Below are 17,959 nucleotides of genomic sequence, written 5' to 3' on the forward strand. Positions count from 1 at the left end.
TGAGTTTTATTTAATGGAGGAATGTTAACTCATCGTTTTTCTTGCCACAATGTTCGAGTCATTGATTTCTAAGGTTGACAAAATTCTTGATAAAAAATTATACATTGGTTTCTGCTCAAAACAAATTTTGGATAGTAATTTTGATGAGTTAAGGTTGAAAAGTACCATGTAAAAAGGTTGGATTTGAAATACATAATTTTTCCGGAAAAGAAATAGACAAAAGTTTATATAGTCTCAATTTGGTTACTTGATAGCTTGTTCTGCTACTAACTTTTCAAGAGCATACGGACAGACATGTCCGAGCAAAGACAGCGAGAGTTCGCCACTTTGGGGATGTTGTGGGCTTTAGTCCACGAAATGGACTATCATATTTATATCAAAATGAACCTAATTAAAACAAATGGATTCTGACTTTGATGATGTGGATGGTTGGGAACACAGTATACGTGCATCTCTTTTGCAGCCTTCGACCGCTTTCTAGAGTCGGGTAAAGAGTAAAGTTAACCACTCTTATTTAGTACTTTAATAAATCTTATGTAAGGTTTGCATCTATCAGTCCTTAGGACCTTAGTTTGGTGCAGGTAATGTCGGCTAGTCATCGCGATAAGCTGTGGAGTTTTATTGAACTGATCAATAGAGCGATACATTAGAAAGAAGCTATTTCTTAAATATGAAAGTAACAGCTGATATGTAAGGAAAGCCATAATCACATATACTTCCTCTCTTGCTGGGGTAACCTGGAAAGTCCCATTTGTCGAATTTCATTTGCTTGATTAAACGCAAACCCTCTTCTTCAGCTAAAGCTTTTATATCCCACTTGTTAAATGGGCATATGTTACGAATAATATGAATCTCTCCATCTTCCTCTTTCAACATCTCTTTTGCACTCTCCATAAATCCTCCTAATACCCCATGGTGTTTCCTGTGATTTTTACACACAAATGTTCAATATTATATCAAAGAATTATATTAAATAGGAAACATTCTGTGTTTATATATATACCTATATATAACTGATCTTTTTTTAACTAAATATAATTGATGATCTTCATAACATTTAAAAACATATATTAAGAGTTAAGAGATAATCTAAAAATCTTAAATAATATGGTAACTTGTAGAGGCATTCCTCTATTCATTATGTAATCTATATAAACATTATACATATATTTTAAATTATCTATGTGAAAGCGATTCCAAAACATGAAGACGAAGTTACGAACATCCTAAGTTTTGCATCAAATCTCGAGATCATGATTCCAAAAATCTTTCGATATGATGAGAGAGGAAAACCTTACCCTGCATGAGGAAAATGAAAGAGGATAACATCGTATCGAGCTAGACGATTGTCTGAGGTGATGGAGTGTACGCTAACACCACGGACCACGGTGCACCCAAGTCTCTCCAACTCTTCCACGTTCGCTTTTCCATTGTTGTAGTTACGCCCTAGCTCCTCTACCATACACAACACTAATCACCAAATTTGATAAGCTAAAGTTTATGTTTACTTGTGGTGGTGAATAAATGTTATATGATAACAACAACAATATTTATTAGATGATTAATAATGTTCTTTTTTTTTGTACGAATGTTAAAATATATTCACCAAAAAAACTGTGGTCGAAAAGAGTTTACAGCTTAAAACGTGAAAAGGTAATTTAGTTAAAACATTTGAAAACCACCCAGAGCTTGATTAGATGGGATGTGTTTGAAACCAATACTGAAGACCACCCTCATAGCCGGAGGTGATTACCAGAGTGAGCAAGCGATTACGAACATGCTTGGCAATGAGCTTGAAGAGATTGATAGGTGGAGTGGGAGCTTCTCCATGTTGTCGGGCATTACGTTCCCTCCAAAGGTTATACAGAGCAGCCTGAAAGACATACCGGAGAACAAAAGTGTGGAGCCGTGGAGTGGACGAGTCAAGAAGCAGAGGGACCAAGGCTGGCCAGTTCATGGTAAACCGGACACCGAGTAACCCTTGAGCCAGCGCAGACCAGACATGAGAGGAGTACGTGCATGAGAAGAAAATATGATCTCTTGTTTCCCCATGTCCCTGACAGAGGACACAAGATCCATTCGCAGTAGCGTTCCATTGAACCAATTTGTCACAAGTAGAGAGTCTGTTTTGGAAAGCAAGCCAGGATATAAAAGAGAACTTGGGCGTTGAGTGGGGAAACCAAACACCTGCATACCAGTCGCAGGTAGGGTTTGGTTGCCTTATCAAAAACCAAGTATCATGCGAGAGAAATTTACTCTTAAAAGAGCCGTTCTTTTGTTTCCAAAGAGGTCGATCATAACCAGTTGGGTGCATTGATACACGAAGAGAGTCAAGCACAACTTCAAGTTGGTTCAAAATATCTACCCGGTGTCGACGTCTCCGATCCGAAAGTGCCTCTGCCACAGTACTCTACTGCAGGATTCCCATATCAATACTACCATGTTGCCCAAGTTGCCCAAACAGTTGACCAAGTGGGCTCCAATCATCGAACCAGAAGGAAGTACAGAGGCCTGTTGTCACCTCTTTCTTATGTAAACTCGCAGCAAGTGCTCGATATTTCAAAATCTTCCTCCACATCCAAGAACCCCCAACACTCTTCTCATTAACTGACCAAAAGGAACCAGTTCTAATCAAGTTTCACCGGACCCAGTTAACCCAAAGGGAATTGCCAGCCGACACAAGTCGCCAAATGAGTTTCAAAATGTACATTTTATTTGTGTCTCGCAAATGACGAAGTCCCAAACCACCCTCAGACTTCGGTTTACACACGTCAAGCCAAGATATCTTAGTCTTCCTCAAACTAAGGTCTGGAACAGACCACAGGAAAGCCGAGAAAAGGCTATTAATCTCCTGAAGACACTTTTTTGGCAGAAGAAAAGCAGAGAGCCAAAAGTTGGTGAGACTTGAAAGCACAGATTTGATTAACTGAAGTCTGCCCGCAAAAGAAAAGAACCGACCCGTCCATGAGGTGATTCTTAAGCGGATACGATCAATGAGTGGTAAATAGTCCAAATGTGTCATACAACGTGTGAGGAGGGAGAGCCCCAAATACCGCACAGAAAGAGAGCCAACCGTAAATGGAAAATGTTGGGGAATATCTTGTTGATGCTGCGGAGAAGAGCCAGCCATGAAGAGGGTAGATTTCTCCAAGCTGATTTTGAGACCAGAGATGACTGCAAACTTGTCGAAAACAGCTAAAGTTTCTGAAACAGAGCGTAAGCTTCCGTCAGAGAAAACGAGAATATCATCTGCAAAACAGAGATGAGTTAGACTCATAGTTTTGCAGCGAGGATGATAGCCAATGTTTCGATCAGTTGCAGCCTTATCGAGCATAAGAGACAGAACATTCATACAGATGACAAAGAGGTACGGGGACAGCGAACAACCTTGTCTCAATCCTCTTGTACTTTGGAAATAACCCGCTAGTTCTCCGTTCACTTGGACAAAGAAGGAAGCCGTACTAGTGCAGAGCTCAATCCAGTGAATGAATTCAGTAGGGAGATTAATTGCCTTAATATTAATTAAAAATGGCCATTGTACAGAGTCAAACGCCTTGGAGATATCAATCTTCATCATGCACCAAGGAGAAATAGATTCCTTATGATAATCTTTAACCAAATCCGATGTTAGCAAAAGGTTTTCCATCATAAGTCTATCCTTAACGAAAGCTGACTGATTTGGAGCAATGAAGGAAGGCAAAATAACCTTTAGACGATTAGCAAGAATTTTGGAGACTACCTTGTATAACACATTACAACAGGAAATATGAAGGTAGTCTTCATTTCCTTAGAATCAGTCTTCTTAGATATAAGAGCCAAGATAGTCGAATTGACACCTTTAGGAAGGAAACCTTTGAGGAAAAAGGATTGAACAGCAATGAAAAAATCTGATTCCAAGATCGGCCATGCTTGCTTAAAGAATTCAACCGTGTAGCCGTCCGGTCCAGGCGCTTTACTCGTCGGCATCTCATCTGCCAAAACCGCCTTTAGTAAACCCTCGTGTTTGGCAGTGGAACAGCGAAATGTCATCCATTCCGCAAGCTGATCAACACTCATACCCTCATAATCTGGTGGCGTGTGCCTGAGGAACTCCTCGAAAAAACGTATTGCCTCTGTTTTAAGCTTTGGCTGTGTTTTGACAATGGTACCATCACTACAGGGTATCTCACGGATTGCATTATGACATTGTCGAGACTTGACAGCATTGTGAAAAAACTTGTTGTTCTTGTCACCCACCAATAACCAATGGAACTTGGATCGTTGCTTCAAAAAACTCTCCTCCAAATCAGAAACAAGATCCCATCGCTGGAAAGCCTGCTTCTCAGCCTCCTCCGCTGCAACCGTTGGGTTAGCGAGTGTAGTGACTTGACATTCACAAAGGATTTTGTGAGCATCCGCCACCTGCTCGGATAGGTTACTAAGTTTTTGGCGACCTAAAGACTGCAAAAGTGGTTTTAGTGCCTTCAGCTTCTTAGAAAAGAGAAACATCGCAGAGGTAGAGTGGTATAGACTGCTTGTGCTGTCCCAAAAAGACTGCATCGTGGGCAGAAACTCTGGAAATGACAGAATAACATTTGAAAACTAGAAAGGTCCCCTTGGCTTACCAAGTTGAATCCCCACCGAAAATCTACATCGTAGATGGTCAGAGCATCCCCCGGATTCGAAAACCCCATAGGCATCCACAAGAAATCGACACCAAGCTTCACTAACCAGTATACGATCCAATTTCTTACAAACAAGACCCTCGTCTCTCCTATTCTCCCACGTGAACAGAGGACCATGAGAGTGCATATCCATTAGAGCACAATGACGAACGACATTCTGAAAATCTCTCATGCCAGACGTGACAGAAGGATCATGCTCGTAATTAGAGTGCTTTTCACCATCAAGGATTTCATTAAAATCACCTGCAATCAGCCAAACCTTACTAGCAAACAGGGGAGAATCAAAATGATGTTTGAGATCCTCCCAAAGCTCTCTCCTTGCTTCAGCCAGATTGTATGCATAGACAAAAGATACAAAAAACTCCATAGTATTCCCAGGTAATAAAACAGAGCAGGTGACAACCTGACCGCTCTTAAAAATTGGGGTTACTCTCACATCATCCTTCCATACCATCCAAATCCTCCCTAGAGGATTAAACTCATAATTTTTCATCGATGACCAGCCACAGAACACAGAAGAGATGATCCGAGGGGCCTTATCTTCCTGAACACGCGTTTCAAGTAAACATCCAAACTGTAGGGACTCTGTTTGCACCCAGTCACGAACAATAGAATGCTTTTTTGATTTATTAAAACCACGCATGTTCCAGAAGAAACCAGACATTAATGACGATTGCGGGAGTTCTTCTTGCTCGATATGCCAGAAGGAAACCCCATAGCTTGCTGAGAAGAAGACTCCGAAGTTGTCTTGTGTTGTTTTGATTGTCGCGGTAATGAAGCTCGAATTGGGACCTCCACCATAGGAACCTGCTTAACGGGAACATGTGTTGTCCCTGCAGTATCCGTACGAGTAACTGAGATCTGGTGATCGAGCGTAGCCACTGCAATTGCAGTCTCTGACTCACCAACATCTTATGTATCCCCCAAAACAGAGAATCTAGAAGAACCTAGTAGAGTACTTTGACTTGCAGCAGAAGGACTACGAGTTTTGTCAACACTCTTACATCCTTTTCCGGGGGATACAACAGACCAACCTGCAGTAGCATCCCTCGAGAGCCGGAGTTGTAGACTGCTCAACCGTAACCGGAGGGGTAACCTCTGGCTCGTGAACCTTTGTTGGAGAAGCTATTTCCCCTTCTTAAAGAATAGTTTCAGATACCTGTTTTGGCGATACTGGAGCGGTCAGACAACCATCGCTAGCTTACCCCCATATGTGACAGCGAGAACATCGCGGAGGGAGCCAAGGATACAAAAACTCCACAGTTGCATCCTCCTCCTTCGACATTTGAAATCGAAACGTGGTAGGTAAGGTTTTGGTTAGATTGACTTCCACAAATACTTTTGCCTCATCAAACTTTCGACACAGCTCGGTGTCCAGATGCAACCGAATAGGAGTATCAATTACACTAGTTAAGAATCCAAGACCCTCCCAAGAAAACAGAGAGTGGGGGACGTTCTTCAAAGTTACCCACAAGGGCATCGAGGATATCACTGGTTGTGCATTTTCCGGAAGGGGAGACCATTTAGCCAGCATCATAGGTACACCTGCAATATTCCACATTCCTCTACGCAAAACTCGCAGCCTCGTGGTCTCATCACGAATGCGAAATCGGACTGAGGTTGCAGAGTTCTCATAAACATCTATTCGAACAGATTTATCACCAAGAGGCCAGATCTTATTGACAATCACATGAATCTTTGCAACGTGTGGAGCCGGAGAAGGAAACCGACCCACCAAAAAATCATCCCACAGGGGAACCGAACCCTGAAGCACCGCATCAGGAACCGCAATAGTTGGAACTCCATCAAGCAAACTAACTTCATAATCGTGTTTCTTAAGCGATGGTCGCTTAGTCACCATAGCTGCATACGACTGTTGTTTATTTTGTGAATAGGACTCACTCCCGGTGGGGAACCTGAAGGACCCAACTCCGACATGAAGGCTCACCGGCGGTGGCCGTCACACTAACCCTAGCGTGAAGGATATTCTGTAAACCCTAGAATCGCCTATTGTGTCGCACTTTCCTTATTTAGAATCTTTCAGCTCTCTCGACTCTCTCCATTGATTAATAATGTTTTACTACGTACTATACCTCGAATATCAAGGGATGTTGCAGTGATGTTGATGGCAGGACCAAAGGCTTTGGCCAGAGACAAAGAAAATGAAAAATCTCCTTCTCCGACCACAAGTATTTGCTTATCGCTGAACCTTAACTTTTCTGATTCCTGAATATCCATTTCAACATCTGGCGTGTCTTTTCAAGCAACACCATGTCCTTATATACACATACTAGCAATTGACCTGCGCTACTCGCGGTAGTTAGATTAAGGTGTATTCCGGATTTTGTTGTGTATATTATTTTTTTGGTTACGTAAATTCATCTTTACGTTTGTTTTTGTATTTGATTTTGGTTCCTTATGTTGTTTTGTTGGATATTTTTTTATAAACATAGGTTTTGCAGTAAGTGTATTTAGTTTGCTGTTTATTTTTTAAAAATTGATATTATCTTGTGTGTTTTAATGCTTTTTTAAAAAATTATTATTAGAAGTTAACATTGTGAGTTGGAGTTGTTGTTTGGTTGTAGTTGTTAGTTGTGATTAACTTATTATTATTTGTCATTTTGTAGTTGGATTGTTATTTAATATTTTCATATGTATTTTGTAAACTGTTGGAGTAGTTTTTTTTGTCAATGTTTTAGTGTTTAGAGTGAAAAATGTTGTGGATTTTAAAAAAAACTAAAATCAATAAATTACATTTCTTTTTTCTGGGCTATTTTTGTTTGTCTCAGTCGGGCTCAATTTCTCTGTAAGACTTATAATGTGTTGGTCTATTGGGTCATTATTTGTATGTTATTGAATTGGAAATGGATTTGTTTTTTTTTTCAAAATTCGATGTTCTCGTGAACGGATAGGAGAAGAGCAATGTTTGCGATCTAGAGGTTTGCATGAGGATTGAACTTATGTCTTTGATGCTGTAATCGTTTTTTCAGTCATCTCTTTTGTAATCGTTTTCCCATGAATATATATATATATATATATATTTTTTGGGTTTGCGTATTTGGTTGATTCTCTGCTCGCTTTGCATTTGTAGGGGATATTTGGTTATCCCCTGTTGATTTCGTTAAAGGTAAATGTGAATTGGGTTGCAAATTTGTTTATATGAAATTGTGTTAGCTTCTTTAGATTTCCTAATTAAGTTATGAATTGTTTTTGTGTTCTTGGTTGTAATTTTTTTTTCTCGTTTGTCCACTGAGTAATTTTTTCGATTCGATGTGAGTTGTGTTTTGGGGAAAATTAATTTTATTGTTTATCTTGCTGTAATTTTATACAGTCCTAGTTGTTTTTTTTGTTGGCTCGGTTTTTTTTCATATAATTTAGTGTTACGGTTATCTGATTGTGGCATTCGTATATCTGAATCTCTTTAGTTTATTAAAGGTGTTTTCATCTCTTTGCGTCTTTGTCTTTGGTGATGGACTTGTGAAGTGCTGCCAAATAATTTTAATTGATTTTTAGTTGTGTTTCCTTGATTCTTTGAAAGTGTTGCTTGTGTTGCCTTGCTTTGATTTGGTTATTTTTTTTGATTTTGAAGATAAAGACCTTTTTGCATAAATCAAAGATGTAGATTTTTTTTTTGTTGAGATCGATTGTTGGTTTTTCATCATATTTTGATCTTCTATGCTTTGATTTTGATTTGATGGTAAGCGGCAGACTTAAAAAAAAAAATTATATCTTTTGTGTATTTGCTATACTTTCAGGTTTGTTCCTTGTTTTGTTTTGTTTTAATTTTGTTGGAGGCGTCGACAATAGGATAATATTGTTTAAGAAACATAACATATTGAATTATATATAATTTAGAAACATAACGAATGAAAAACAGACACAACATATTGAATTATATATTGAATTATCTGCAGGACTTATCCTATTGATCGATAATTCAATATTGTTGGAACCATCAAATATTGTTGGAACCATCAATCCAACATATTGAATTATATATAATTTAGAAACATAACGAATGAAATGTCGACAATAGGATAAGTCCTTTCTTACGTTAAATCTGTCTTTTTGAAAAGCAAGAAGATCATGAACGTGCATGCCCTACTGATGAAAGCTTTTCCCAGGAGCAAAGTGGAAGTACCCAGCCACCTTATTTACCTCCAAGAAGCCATAGATATTACACCCTTCACCTTCTTCATCCTTTACTCTTTGTAGAAAACCTTCTCGTTTACACTGAATCAGAAACATACAATTGAAACGTGTTTAGAGCCTTACAAGTGCATACCAAATAAACCAACCACACACAAGCTTTTAAGAGTCTAACAGGGAAGACGAAAGAAGACAAAGAAAGAAAGAAATAAATGAACTAAGCTTGCTACTACCACAATGAAACACAGATGTCAAGAATTCAAAAGGTTCACCTGGTCAATCAAATCTGGATTTGTAACTCCCCAACCTTTCTTTCGGTATGCTTCACGAACATCTTCACATGTATTGCAACATTCATGCTCTTCCTGTAAGGATAAACAACATAAGTCACATGAAAGCAAAAAATAGTCAGACTGAAAAAGCACCATCACCTATCCTGCTGACATAATAAGTCTATATATTGTACAGAAAACAAGATCCACTATGAGATCTCTTTTCTGTTTAATGCATTCTAGTACTAAACACTCAAGGGTAATCCTAATATGGACTGGAGAAACCATGATCCAAATGCACTAAGCAGAAAGACAGAGAAAGATAACACAATTACCGCTTCAGCCCCATAGCAAGAACCACAGTAAGTCTTGTTATGTTCCAGCCTGCCACCATGTTTCTGCAGTGGTTTTTCAATCTGCACAAGCACCAAAAAGTATGAGACTTTACACACTATCCAGTCCAGAAAGAGACAGAGAACAAACCTTAGTAGCGCCTATTCCGTCCTGTCTTGCCTCAATAGTGTTGCCATTAGAATCTAACCTTCTCTTTATGATATCATGTTTCTGCCAATTCACACAATTGACAACCTTACAACATGTTTCAAAGACCAAATTGTTTTCTAACCTGACGCATGGTATACTCTTCTGCAATCTCTCCGGCCAAATTCCTGACATACTCATGGCCCCACGATCCAATGTCACCCTCTGATCCAGTCAACCTATAGTTTAAGCTTTCCTGAAAAAAGAGTATCGTATAACCAAGGATTAGCAACACATAACTTTGTCAAATTCTACCAAGAACCACGAAATACAAATCTGGTAAGGCACATCATAAGAAGACAACAAAAAGGAGAGTGAAGCTAATAACAATAGGTAAGAAACTCCTACAACAATAGCAAGAAAGCATACCCTTTCACCTTCAGCAGACATGGTCAATGCCAGGACAGAACGTATATCAGCCAACATTTTCTGCAAAAACAGCGAATGAGATCTTATAATCCATACTCAGAAGAAGGAGCAAGAAGGTGAAGATGAGATATAACTTGAAAACGTTTGAAAGCGTACTTTAAGATCAGACTCCGCCATTGTTACATGAAATTCCTTGAGAGTTCCATAATGAGGACGGAGAAACTTGAGGGGTTTTGGAACTGATGTCATGGAGCTTGTTGAGTCACGAATCAAGATTAGACTACGAAATAAAGAAGGAAAAATAAACATGAACAAAAAATCCATAAAACAAAAATACAACGAAGATGATCAGAATATTTCCAGCCAATGTTAATAGATATACTATGTCTGCTTAATAGACCAATCTGCAGAAGGCTGCTCTTGAAAGAATGAGAAGGGAAGAGACGCTTCAGGTCCACAGCGCCGTCGTCCGTTTTGGCGTATGGTGGAGAGAAGTTTTATTCCGCCGGCTAAAAAGAACAGGGCTTAGTGGATAATGTCACAAAATTGGTAAAATGAATTGGGCTTTTACAGAAATGTCTCAGTTCGAAAATATGAGCTTATTTCGAAAATATGGGCTTATGAAAAATAGGGATAGACTGCCAGGAGTGAGTAAACTACACTTTATATATATATGGATGCTTGAGTCAAATTAATAAGAGAGTTTTAGTGTTAAATGTTTGGTTTTGTATCCGTCTCTTCGAATTTCGTGATCATTTATATATTTTGAAGACCTTTCATAATCTATAAAGGATTGATTAGTCAAACTTCTTCTGTAATTCTCTTTGTTCAAAAATATTATTACGGGTCAGGTTTGTTTAATCTTTACTTTAGTTTGGTTAAGGATCATGAATGTTATTTTGGCCCTAATAAATATGATTATCATATACTACTACGTACGCATACAAAGGAGTGACTTGCTCGTTTTACATTCCTCTTCTAGCTAGTGATGAAGTTATACAGTATGTAGAAAAAGGAAAAGTCAAAAGTTTTAATGAAGTATTAGGTTCGTTATGGTGACTAATTACAATTTTTGTTTCTAATGAATTAAAAAACCTTATAATTCAATTAAAACGTTTCAATATTTTCAGTTAAAATTGCCAAAAAAAAAAAAAAAAAAAAACTGGGAGAAAATTAGATAAGAATGTTCTTAGCAAATTAGCAAGAGATGAGAAACAAAGAGATGTGTGTTGTGTTTGGTCCAACATTTTAGCAGCAAAAGCTTGACCTTTTCCCTTTCGTCTTTCTCTGATTTCATCCTTTCATTTATCTTCTTTGTATCTTCTAAATTTAATGTTCAAAAGTATTAATAGGCATTTTATGTTTCATACCAAAACATGTCAACGAAGTTTCATGTGTGCCAATTTCATTCTTGTTTTTTGAGCTTTGGATAAAAGATTCATCCTTTTTCTTATGATCTGAGTTCAATCCAGTCCAAGAAGTACCCACTTCAGTCAACTCTGTTCCTCGGATCTTTTTTTTTGTAGACCAAACCCACATCACATTTGAGCTCAAAACAGAGTCAAATCTTGAATCTTTCACTCCTTACAGAAGAACTAGTTATGTTAGTAGAAGAGCAAAAATGTGACAACGGCGGATCCGTACGCGTGGTCGAAGGAGGAGAAAGCCATTTCCGTAATGTCTAAAGATGTTGGCCTCAGAGCTTCACTGGATCTTTGTGCTTGGTGTGGTCTCACTGTACGGAGTAAACCAAGGTTATGGACTCTTGGTGGCTCATTGGGTCGTCTAGCTACAGAGTATTACATGAAATATGTTCAAAAGGTTCAGCCTTCTGAATTTGCATATCCAGCGCATCCCACATAAGCGACTGTTTTCACTCTACACTGCATCCACTTCAACTGAAACAGGGATGTCTTGATGCTTGGTGTGCTTCTAAACCGCGTGGAGCACATTCTAGCTGTGCTTGTTGCCAGAGTCTGGCCTCTAGGACCGTTTTGACGATGTCATCCGATTCAGTGCATGGCTGAGCCGATTATAGACGAACAAAGGTGTGTTGTTTTGCATCAAAGTCACCATAACAAACCTAATAATTTGATACTTCATTAATACTTTTGACTTTTCTTTTTTTTTTGTTTTGTTTTCTCACATAAGAATGTTTTGGTCAAACATTTAGTTCCTGACCTTTTCTTTGGTATTTCTTGATGTGATTTTTGTCCTTTCATTTCTGATCTAATATCATTTTCTATATCTTCTTCTTCTTCTTCAGACCAAACACACATCAAAAGTTTCAACAGTAAGCTCAAAACGGACTCTAATCTTGAATTTCTCCTTCCTTAATAGAACCCAAGATGGAAGTAGAAGAGCAAAGCGAAAGTAAATTACGTAATGTGGCGTGTGGTCCGGTGTGGTGGCTAAAGATGTTGGCATCAGAGCTTCACTGGACCTTTGTGTTTGGTGTCGTCACAATTTATGGAATAAACCAAGAGTTTGGTTACTCATTCGGTACAGTAGCTACAGAGTATTACATGAAAGATGTTCAAAAGGTTCAACCTTCTGAATATCAAAGTATCAATGCAATCACTAAGATTCCATGGATCATTAAGCCTCTTTGGGGCATTCTCACTGATATTTTTCCCATCTCTGGTTTCCACAGAAGACCTTATTTCATCTTAGCCGGTAACATGTCACTCGAAATCGGAACAAATCCTCAGTAACTGTCTCATTAATTATATGTTTTGTACTTTGTGTCTTTGCAGGGGTGCTTGGAGTTGTTTCTTTCTTGTCCATATCGCTTCAGAGTAATCTACACCTTTACTTGGCAATATTGTTGATGACAATATCAAGTGCTGGAATGGTGATAGCCGATGTGACCATTGATGCTTGCACTGCTTACAACAGTGAAAAACACAAGTCTCTTGCATCGGATATGCAGAGCTTATGTAGCTTAAGCACCTCCGTTGGAGCACTTGTTGGTTTTTTTATGAGTGGTATCTTAATTCATCTTGTTGGCTCCAAGGTTAGCGAACCGTTTTCTGTGAGTTTTTCCATTTGGTGATTTCTCCATCTCTAATGTTTTGTTTTGTTTGCCTTCTGACATTATAGGGCGTGTTTGACTTGCTGACATTTCCATTCGCGTTAGTAACTTTAGTCGGGATCGTGTTTGTTGAGGACCCTCATGAACAGGAATTCAATACATTCACCGATGCATGGAACGCCTTGTGTAGGAGGATGAAGCGCTCAGAAGTGTGGCGTCCGAGTTTGTATATGTACATTTCCTTTGCTTTTGGTGTGAATATTCATGAAGGTCTTTTCTATTGGTTCACAGATTCATAGGATGGTCCTTCGTTTGCTCAGGTAATCCCAAAACATGCAGCTTCAATCTTTCAAACCCCACCCGAAAATGCCTAACATATATATATACTAAAAGCCATCCCGTGTTATGCACGTGTTTAGCTTTCATTGTTTTTGAATTTTAGCTTCGTATTAGCTTACATTAATAATATAATATTTTAAACATATGATAATAACATACAATTTTCCTTTTTTATACTCTCTCTGTCTCACATAGATTGATGTTTTAGAGAATATTTCTTGTCTCTAAAAGATTGATTTCCTAGATTAAAAAACTAAAATGATTTTTTTACTTTATATTTTATTCCAAGTGACATAATATTTAGTGGGTTATGTTTTCTCTTTCTACCATAAAATAATTATAAATTAGTTTAAAAATAAAAAGCTTAACTTTTTCTTAATATGTGTGAAACTATTGAAACATCAATCTATGTGAGACAGTGGGAGTAATAGTTTGAAATACGTTTTTTTTTTAGTTTAATAATGAAGACTAATAAGAAGCTAAATTTACAATAAAAAGACTCATATGCATCATCCAATAAGAAAAAGTTTTAGCTTGCTTTACCACATAGATGTCTAAAAACAAAAACAAAATAGAGATTCTAAAATATAAAAAAGGAACAAAACATAACATGTTCAACATATTGAATAACAACAGTTCATTTTTTTCATGATGTAGTAGTATTAACACAACCAACAAACACGACAACCTTGAAGTTAAAATAAAACATGGTTCAAGACCCGGCCCATAGGCCAAGCAAGTGAAGCCATTAGGGTATCAAAATTTTTAGGGCATATTTTAGACAAAAGTTTTCGGTATTTTATGTAGGAAAAAGAATTTAAAAAATTATAAGTTCAGTTGTTATTAGATTTTCTTTTTAAGTTAAAAAAAAAAATTGTAAGTTCAAGTTTTATATAAAAAAACAGTATATATACGGATGAAGTTTGATTAGTTTTATGTAAAAGACTATCTCATCTTTTGAATTGTTGGCAAATGAGTATTAGATTAATGAGTGAATGAACATTACATTAAACTTCTTGTTAATGAGTTTTAAACTTGTAGTACTGATCTATTTGATTAAATAATTTTTTATATTACTATTTTTATGATTTTATTTTTGATAATAAAAATGGTATATTAAAAAAAAATTGGCATAGGGCATCTAAAATTGCCAGACCGGCCCATGGAGATTAGGAAAGACATACATAAATACTCTAATAAATAAATAAATTTGTTAGACATTCTCACACAATTTGTTTTCTATGTAGTATTAATGCTAACAACAAACATCAAAACGTGAAAAAAATATAAAAATTTACTCAAAAATATTGATTGAAATTTGGAAAGATATATAAAAATAATATAATTCTTCGTAGGAACCTAATAACTGAAAAAAATGTTTAGAGAGTAATTAGGGATTGAATTCTAATTTTATGGAAAACAGATTGAATTCTAATTTTATAGAAAATTAATTGGTAAGATCTAATGAGGAATAAATGAGTAAGCAATTATCAAATTACTTACATAAAACATCCTACCATTAGATTATATAAGATTAATGGCCAAAAACTAAACCCAGGAATAAAAATCCATAATGTAAAATTTGAACCAAAAATTTATGAATTTATAAGAGAATTTTGAGAACACAGTAACATCCCACAATCATTTATAAGATTGAAACCTAGAAATACATTTTTTACATAATTTAGAATCCTTTTTTGCCCATGAATCAGAGATAAAATTGAAACCCATAATTATAATTTTGAAATAAACTATAATCAGTTTTTTCTTATGATGAAACCACAAACTGATAAATGATGGTTTTAGATGGGAATAGTCTATAACTGGTTGTGATCGAAGAAGGGAAGAAGCAAATGTTGAAAGTGTTTTTGGTTTTATGGGCATGTGAAACGACCCGACCCGTTTTTTTTTATAAAAAAAAAATAATAATAATAATAATAAACAACAACTATTGGTCTCATACCCACTAACCACCTAACCACAATCACAACCAACAGAGGAAAATAAGCAGTACCAATATCCAATAAATAACCAATATTATAACATAAGCAATATCCAAATACCAAACAACAAGAAACATGAAACCAGCAACCTAGCAATGTTTCTAATGACCCAACTCTAGCAACCTAGCAATGTCAGACAACATCCAATCGAGTCCCTAGAACATCCTCCTCTTCATTGCCTTGATTCCACGATCACACTTTGCCTTTAGCTGCACCACAAACACAAATTGAGATGCATGAGTATTTGATAAACACTCAGTGAGGCAATCCTCCCATCTACTGGGCTATACACACTAGCAATAAGATCTCTACATGCCACATACAACAAACAATACAAACAAACCAGGAAATATGCAAAGCAATCACGTCATCGTCGTAACTGAGGAAGGGTGTCGACCGACACCAAGTGGTGTCGACCGACACTGACACGTGCTCGACAAAACCCGAAACCCTAGTAGTGTCGACCGACACCTCCACATGGTGTCGATCGACACTCGCTAAAGTTGTTCCTCGCGTTGGTGTCGACCGACACCCCAACTGGTGTCGATCGACACCGATACCGAGCATCGATTCCCTTCGATCATAAACTCCGAATCTCGCCTCCAAGCTCCTCCAATCCGCTCCAAGCATTCCCAGAAGCAAAACCCAGCCACAACAGTCACGAAAAACCAAAGGAAACTCAACAGAAACAATCACATAAGCACAAAATCACAAAAAGCTAGAGATCTTAGCTTAGATAAGCTATGGTCATGCACTCACCTCTTTGCAGGAAGTTTCTGACCAAAAATGATGAATCTCACACTCCCAGCAAGCTTCCTACACGTTCTTAGCCTTGAATCCTCACTCCCTCAGCAAGATCTCACTCAGAATGCCTTGAAATCTCACCAAAACTCACAAAAACTCAAGAACAAACTTTTCTCTTCTTTTTCTCTATGATTCAGCGGCGAGACAATAATGAAACACGACCTAGGTCATTTTTCTCACTTAATAGTCTGGTTCTGTGGATTTCCTTAAACCAAACCGTTTAAAATCGCCAATTGAATCCATCTGGTCGAACCATAAATTAATGGTGTCGATCGACACCCACCCCCAAAACGCAGAGTTTTGGTAGTATTCTCACTGGCATTCGCGGGTGTTACAGCATGTAATTAATTAGGTCCAAAACACAAATAAATTTAGTTAATTAGACCCAAACAAAAACAGAATACAAGTGTCAGATAAAGGACATTGCCAAATGTCATTCCCTTAGCAAAAGTCGAGAAAAACCTCATATTATATAAGATATATAATATCTTTGTGGTTTGTTTCAGGACACGGTTGGTTTCATTTCCTCAATTGGTTCAATAGGGTCAATTATAGGAACACTGTTGTACCAGCTGGTCCTAAAGGATCATCCGTTCCGTAGCATATTTATGTGGACTCAAATTCTCTTTGCTTTATCTGGAATGTTTGACCTCATTTTTCTGCTACGTCTCAACTTAAAATTCGGTTTACCGGATTATCTCTTCATAGTAGCGGATGGGATAGTTCATGAGATGATCGACAACCTCAAATGGATGTCGATAAATGTCCTCGCTAACAAAAATTTTCCTCACGGAATTGAAGGGACCTTCTTTGCGTTGCTAATGTCGATTGCAAATTTAGGTGTCATAACCTCAAATGGGCTAGGAGGCATATTGCTGCATGTCCTCAAGGTGACTCGGACTGAGTTTGGTAACCTTTGGCTTGCGGTTTTGGCTAGGAATGTGATGAGACTTTTACCGCTCTTTTTTCTGTTTCTTGTGCCCGAAGGAAATCCCGAAACGTTCACGCTACCGAATGAGAGAGAAGAAACTGGGAGTCAACCAGCAGATGAAATAAATGGGGAAGAACAGGAAGCGAGAGAGGTAGAAATGGCACCTCTTCTTCAGTCTGATGATAGAAGAATCACTCCGACCGAAGGCCGCTAGTGACAACCACCTAGTTTTAGCTTTTCTCTAGTTTAAATCATATCTATCTGAATCAAAGAAGTAGTGAGTGTCAATTTCACTACTCTGTCACCATCCTCTTACAATACATTTTTTCCCCCATTGGCTATTCCGAGTTTTCTATATCTGTTTGGATTTCAGTTGGGTTATATCAGAAAATAGTCATTTGAAACTAATTGTATTATTACAAAAACTTGATTGGTAGGAAAGCAATCTATGTCCTATTTTTGCAATTTAGAATCCTTCACACTAAACTTATGTCCTATTTTGCAATCAACAACTAATATTATTTTTTAAAAATAATTAAATTATAAATTGTAAATTACATATTATGAAATCATTTGAAAGTAATAAAATAGTTTAAAAATATGTGCAACTAATAAAACTAAAATTATTTAAATGGGAGAAAAATAATAATTAGGTTTAATTACATAAAAATTGAACATAAACTGTTAGTAAAAAACACAACCATCAAAATAAAAACTTATAATAAAAAAAATATTATGGCAAAGAGACGCATCTTTGCAAAAAAAAAACATTGTTTAAAGTATTATAAATATAAGATATTTTATGAAAAATTATGGTAAAGAGCTACAACCATCATAACAATTATTAGTATTTA

General features: G+C 37.1%; 2 protein-coding genes and 1 pseudogene across 2 annotated transcripts; 1 reads left to right on the plus strand and 2 right to left on the minus strand.

Annotated features, from left to right (window-relative positions):
- Positions 1–657: 657 nt before the first annotated feature.
- On the minus strand, positions 658–6,902 carry LOC104706819 (uncharacterized protein At4g26485-like). Its single transcript, XM_010423047.2, has 3 exons — positions 6,758–6,902; positions 1,299–1,455; positions 658–922 (listed from the first exon to the last, which is right to left on the minus strand). The coding sequence occupies exons 1-3, from the start codon at positions 6,900–6,902 to the stop codon at positions 658–660; spliced, it is 567 nt and encodes a 188-aa protein (XP_010421349.2).
- A 1,629-nt stretch (positions 6,903–8,531) lies between these two features.
- LOC104706820 (uncharacterized) lies at positions 8,532–10,499 on the minus strand. Its single transcript, XM_087463609.1, has 8 exons — positions 10,377–10,499; positions 10,151–10,274; positions 9,995–10,054; positions 9,711–9,821; positions 9,569–9,649; positions 9,421–9,501; positions 9,086–9,178; positions 8,532–8,897 (listed from the first exon to the last, which is right to left on the minus strand). The coding sequence occupies exons 2-8, from the start codon at positions 10,241–10,243 to the stop codon at positions 8,766–8,768; spliced, it is 651 nt and encodes a 216-aa protein (XP_087319735.1). The 5' UTR covers positions 10,244–10,274; positions 10,377–10,499; the 3' UTR covers positions 8,532–8,765.
- Positions 10,500–11,595: 1,096 nt separating this feature from the next.
- Positions 11,596–17,431, plus strand: LOC104709363 (putative folate-biopterin transporter 2; annotated as a pseudogene).
- The last annotated feature ends 528 nt before the right edge of the window (positions 17,432–17,959 follow it).

Source organism: Camelina sativa, chromosome 8 (assembly GCF_030686135.1).
Source record: "Camelina sativa cultivar CO46 ecotype springtype chromosome 8, ASM3068613v1".
NCBI lineage: Eukaryota > Viridiplantae > Streptophyta > Magnoliopsida > Brassicales > Brassicaceae > Camelina > Camelina sativa.

Coding starts and splice junctions, on each gene's coding strand:
- LOC104706819 (XM_010423047.2), bottom strand. CDS start 6,902: ATGGATATTCAGGAATCAGAAAAGTTAAGGTTCAGCGATAAGCAAATA. Junction 1,456..6,757: donor AACATCCCTTGATATTCGAG/GTATAGTACGTA, acceptor TGTGTATGGTAG/AGGAGCTAGGGCGTAACTAC. Junction 923..1,298: donor TTTCATTTTCCTCATGCAGG/GTAAGGTTTTCC, acceptor TAAAAATCACAG/GAAACACCATGGGGTATTAG.
- LOC104706820 (XM_087463609.1), bottom strand. CDS start 10,243: ATGACATCAGTTCCAAAACCCCTCAAGTTTCTCCGTCCTCATTATGGA. Junction 9,650..9,710: donor AAGAGTATACCATGCGTCAG/GTTAGAAAACAA, acceptor GTGAATTGGCAG/AAACATGATATCATAAAGAG. Junction 8,898..9,085: donor ATCCAGATTTGATTGACCAG/GTGAACCTTTTG, acceptor TTTCTGATTCAG/TGTAAACGAGAAGGTTTTCT.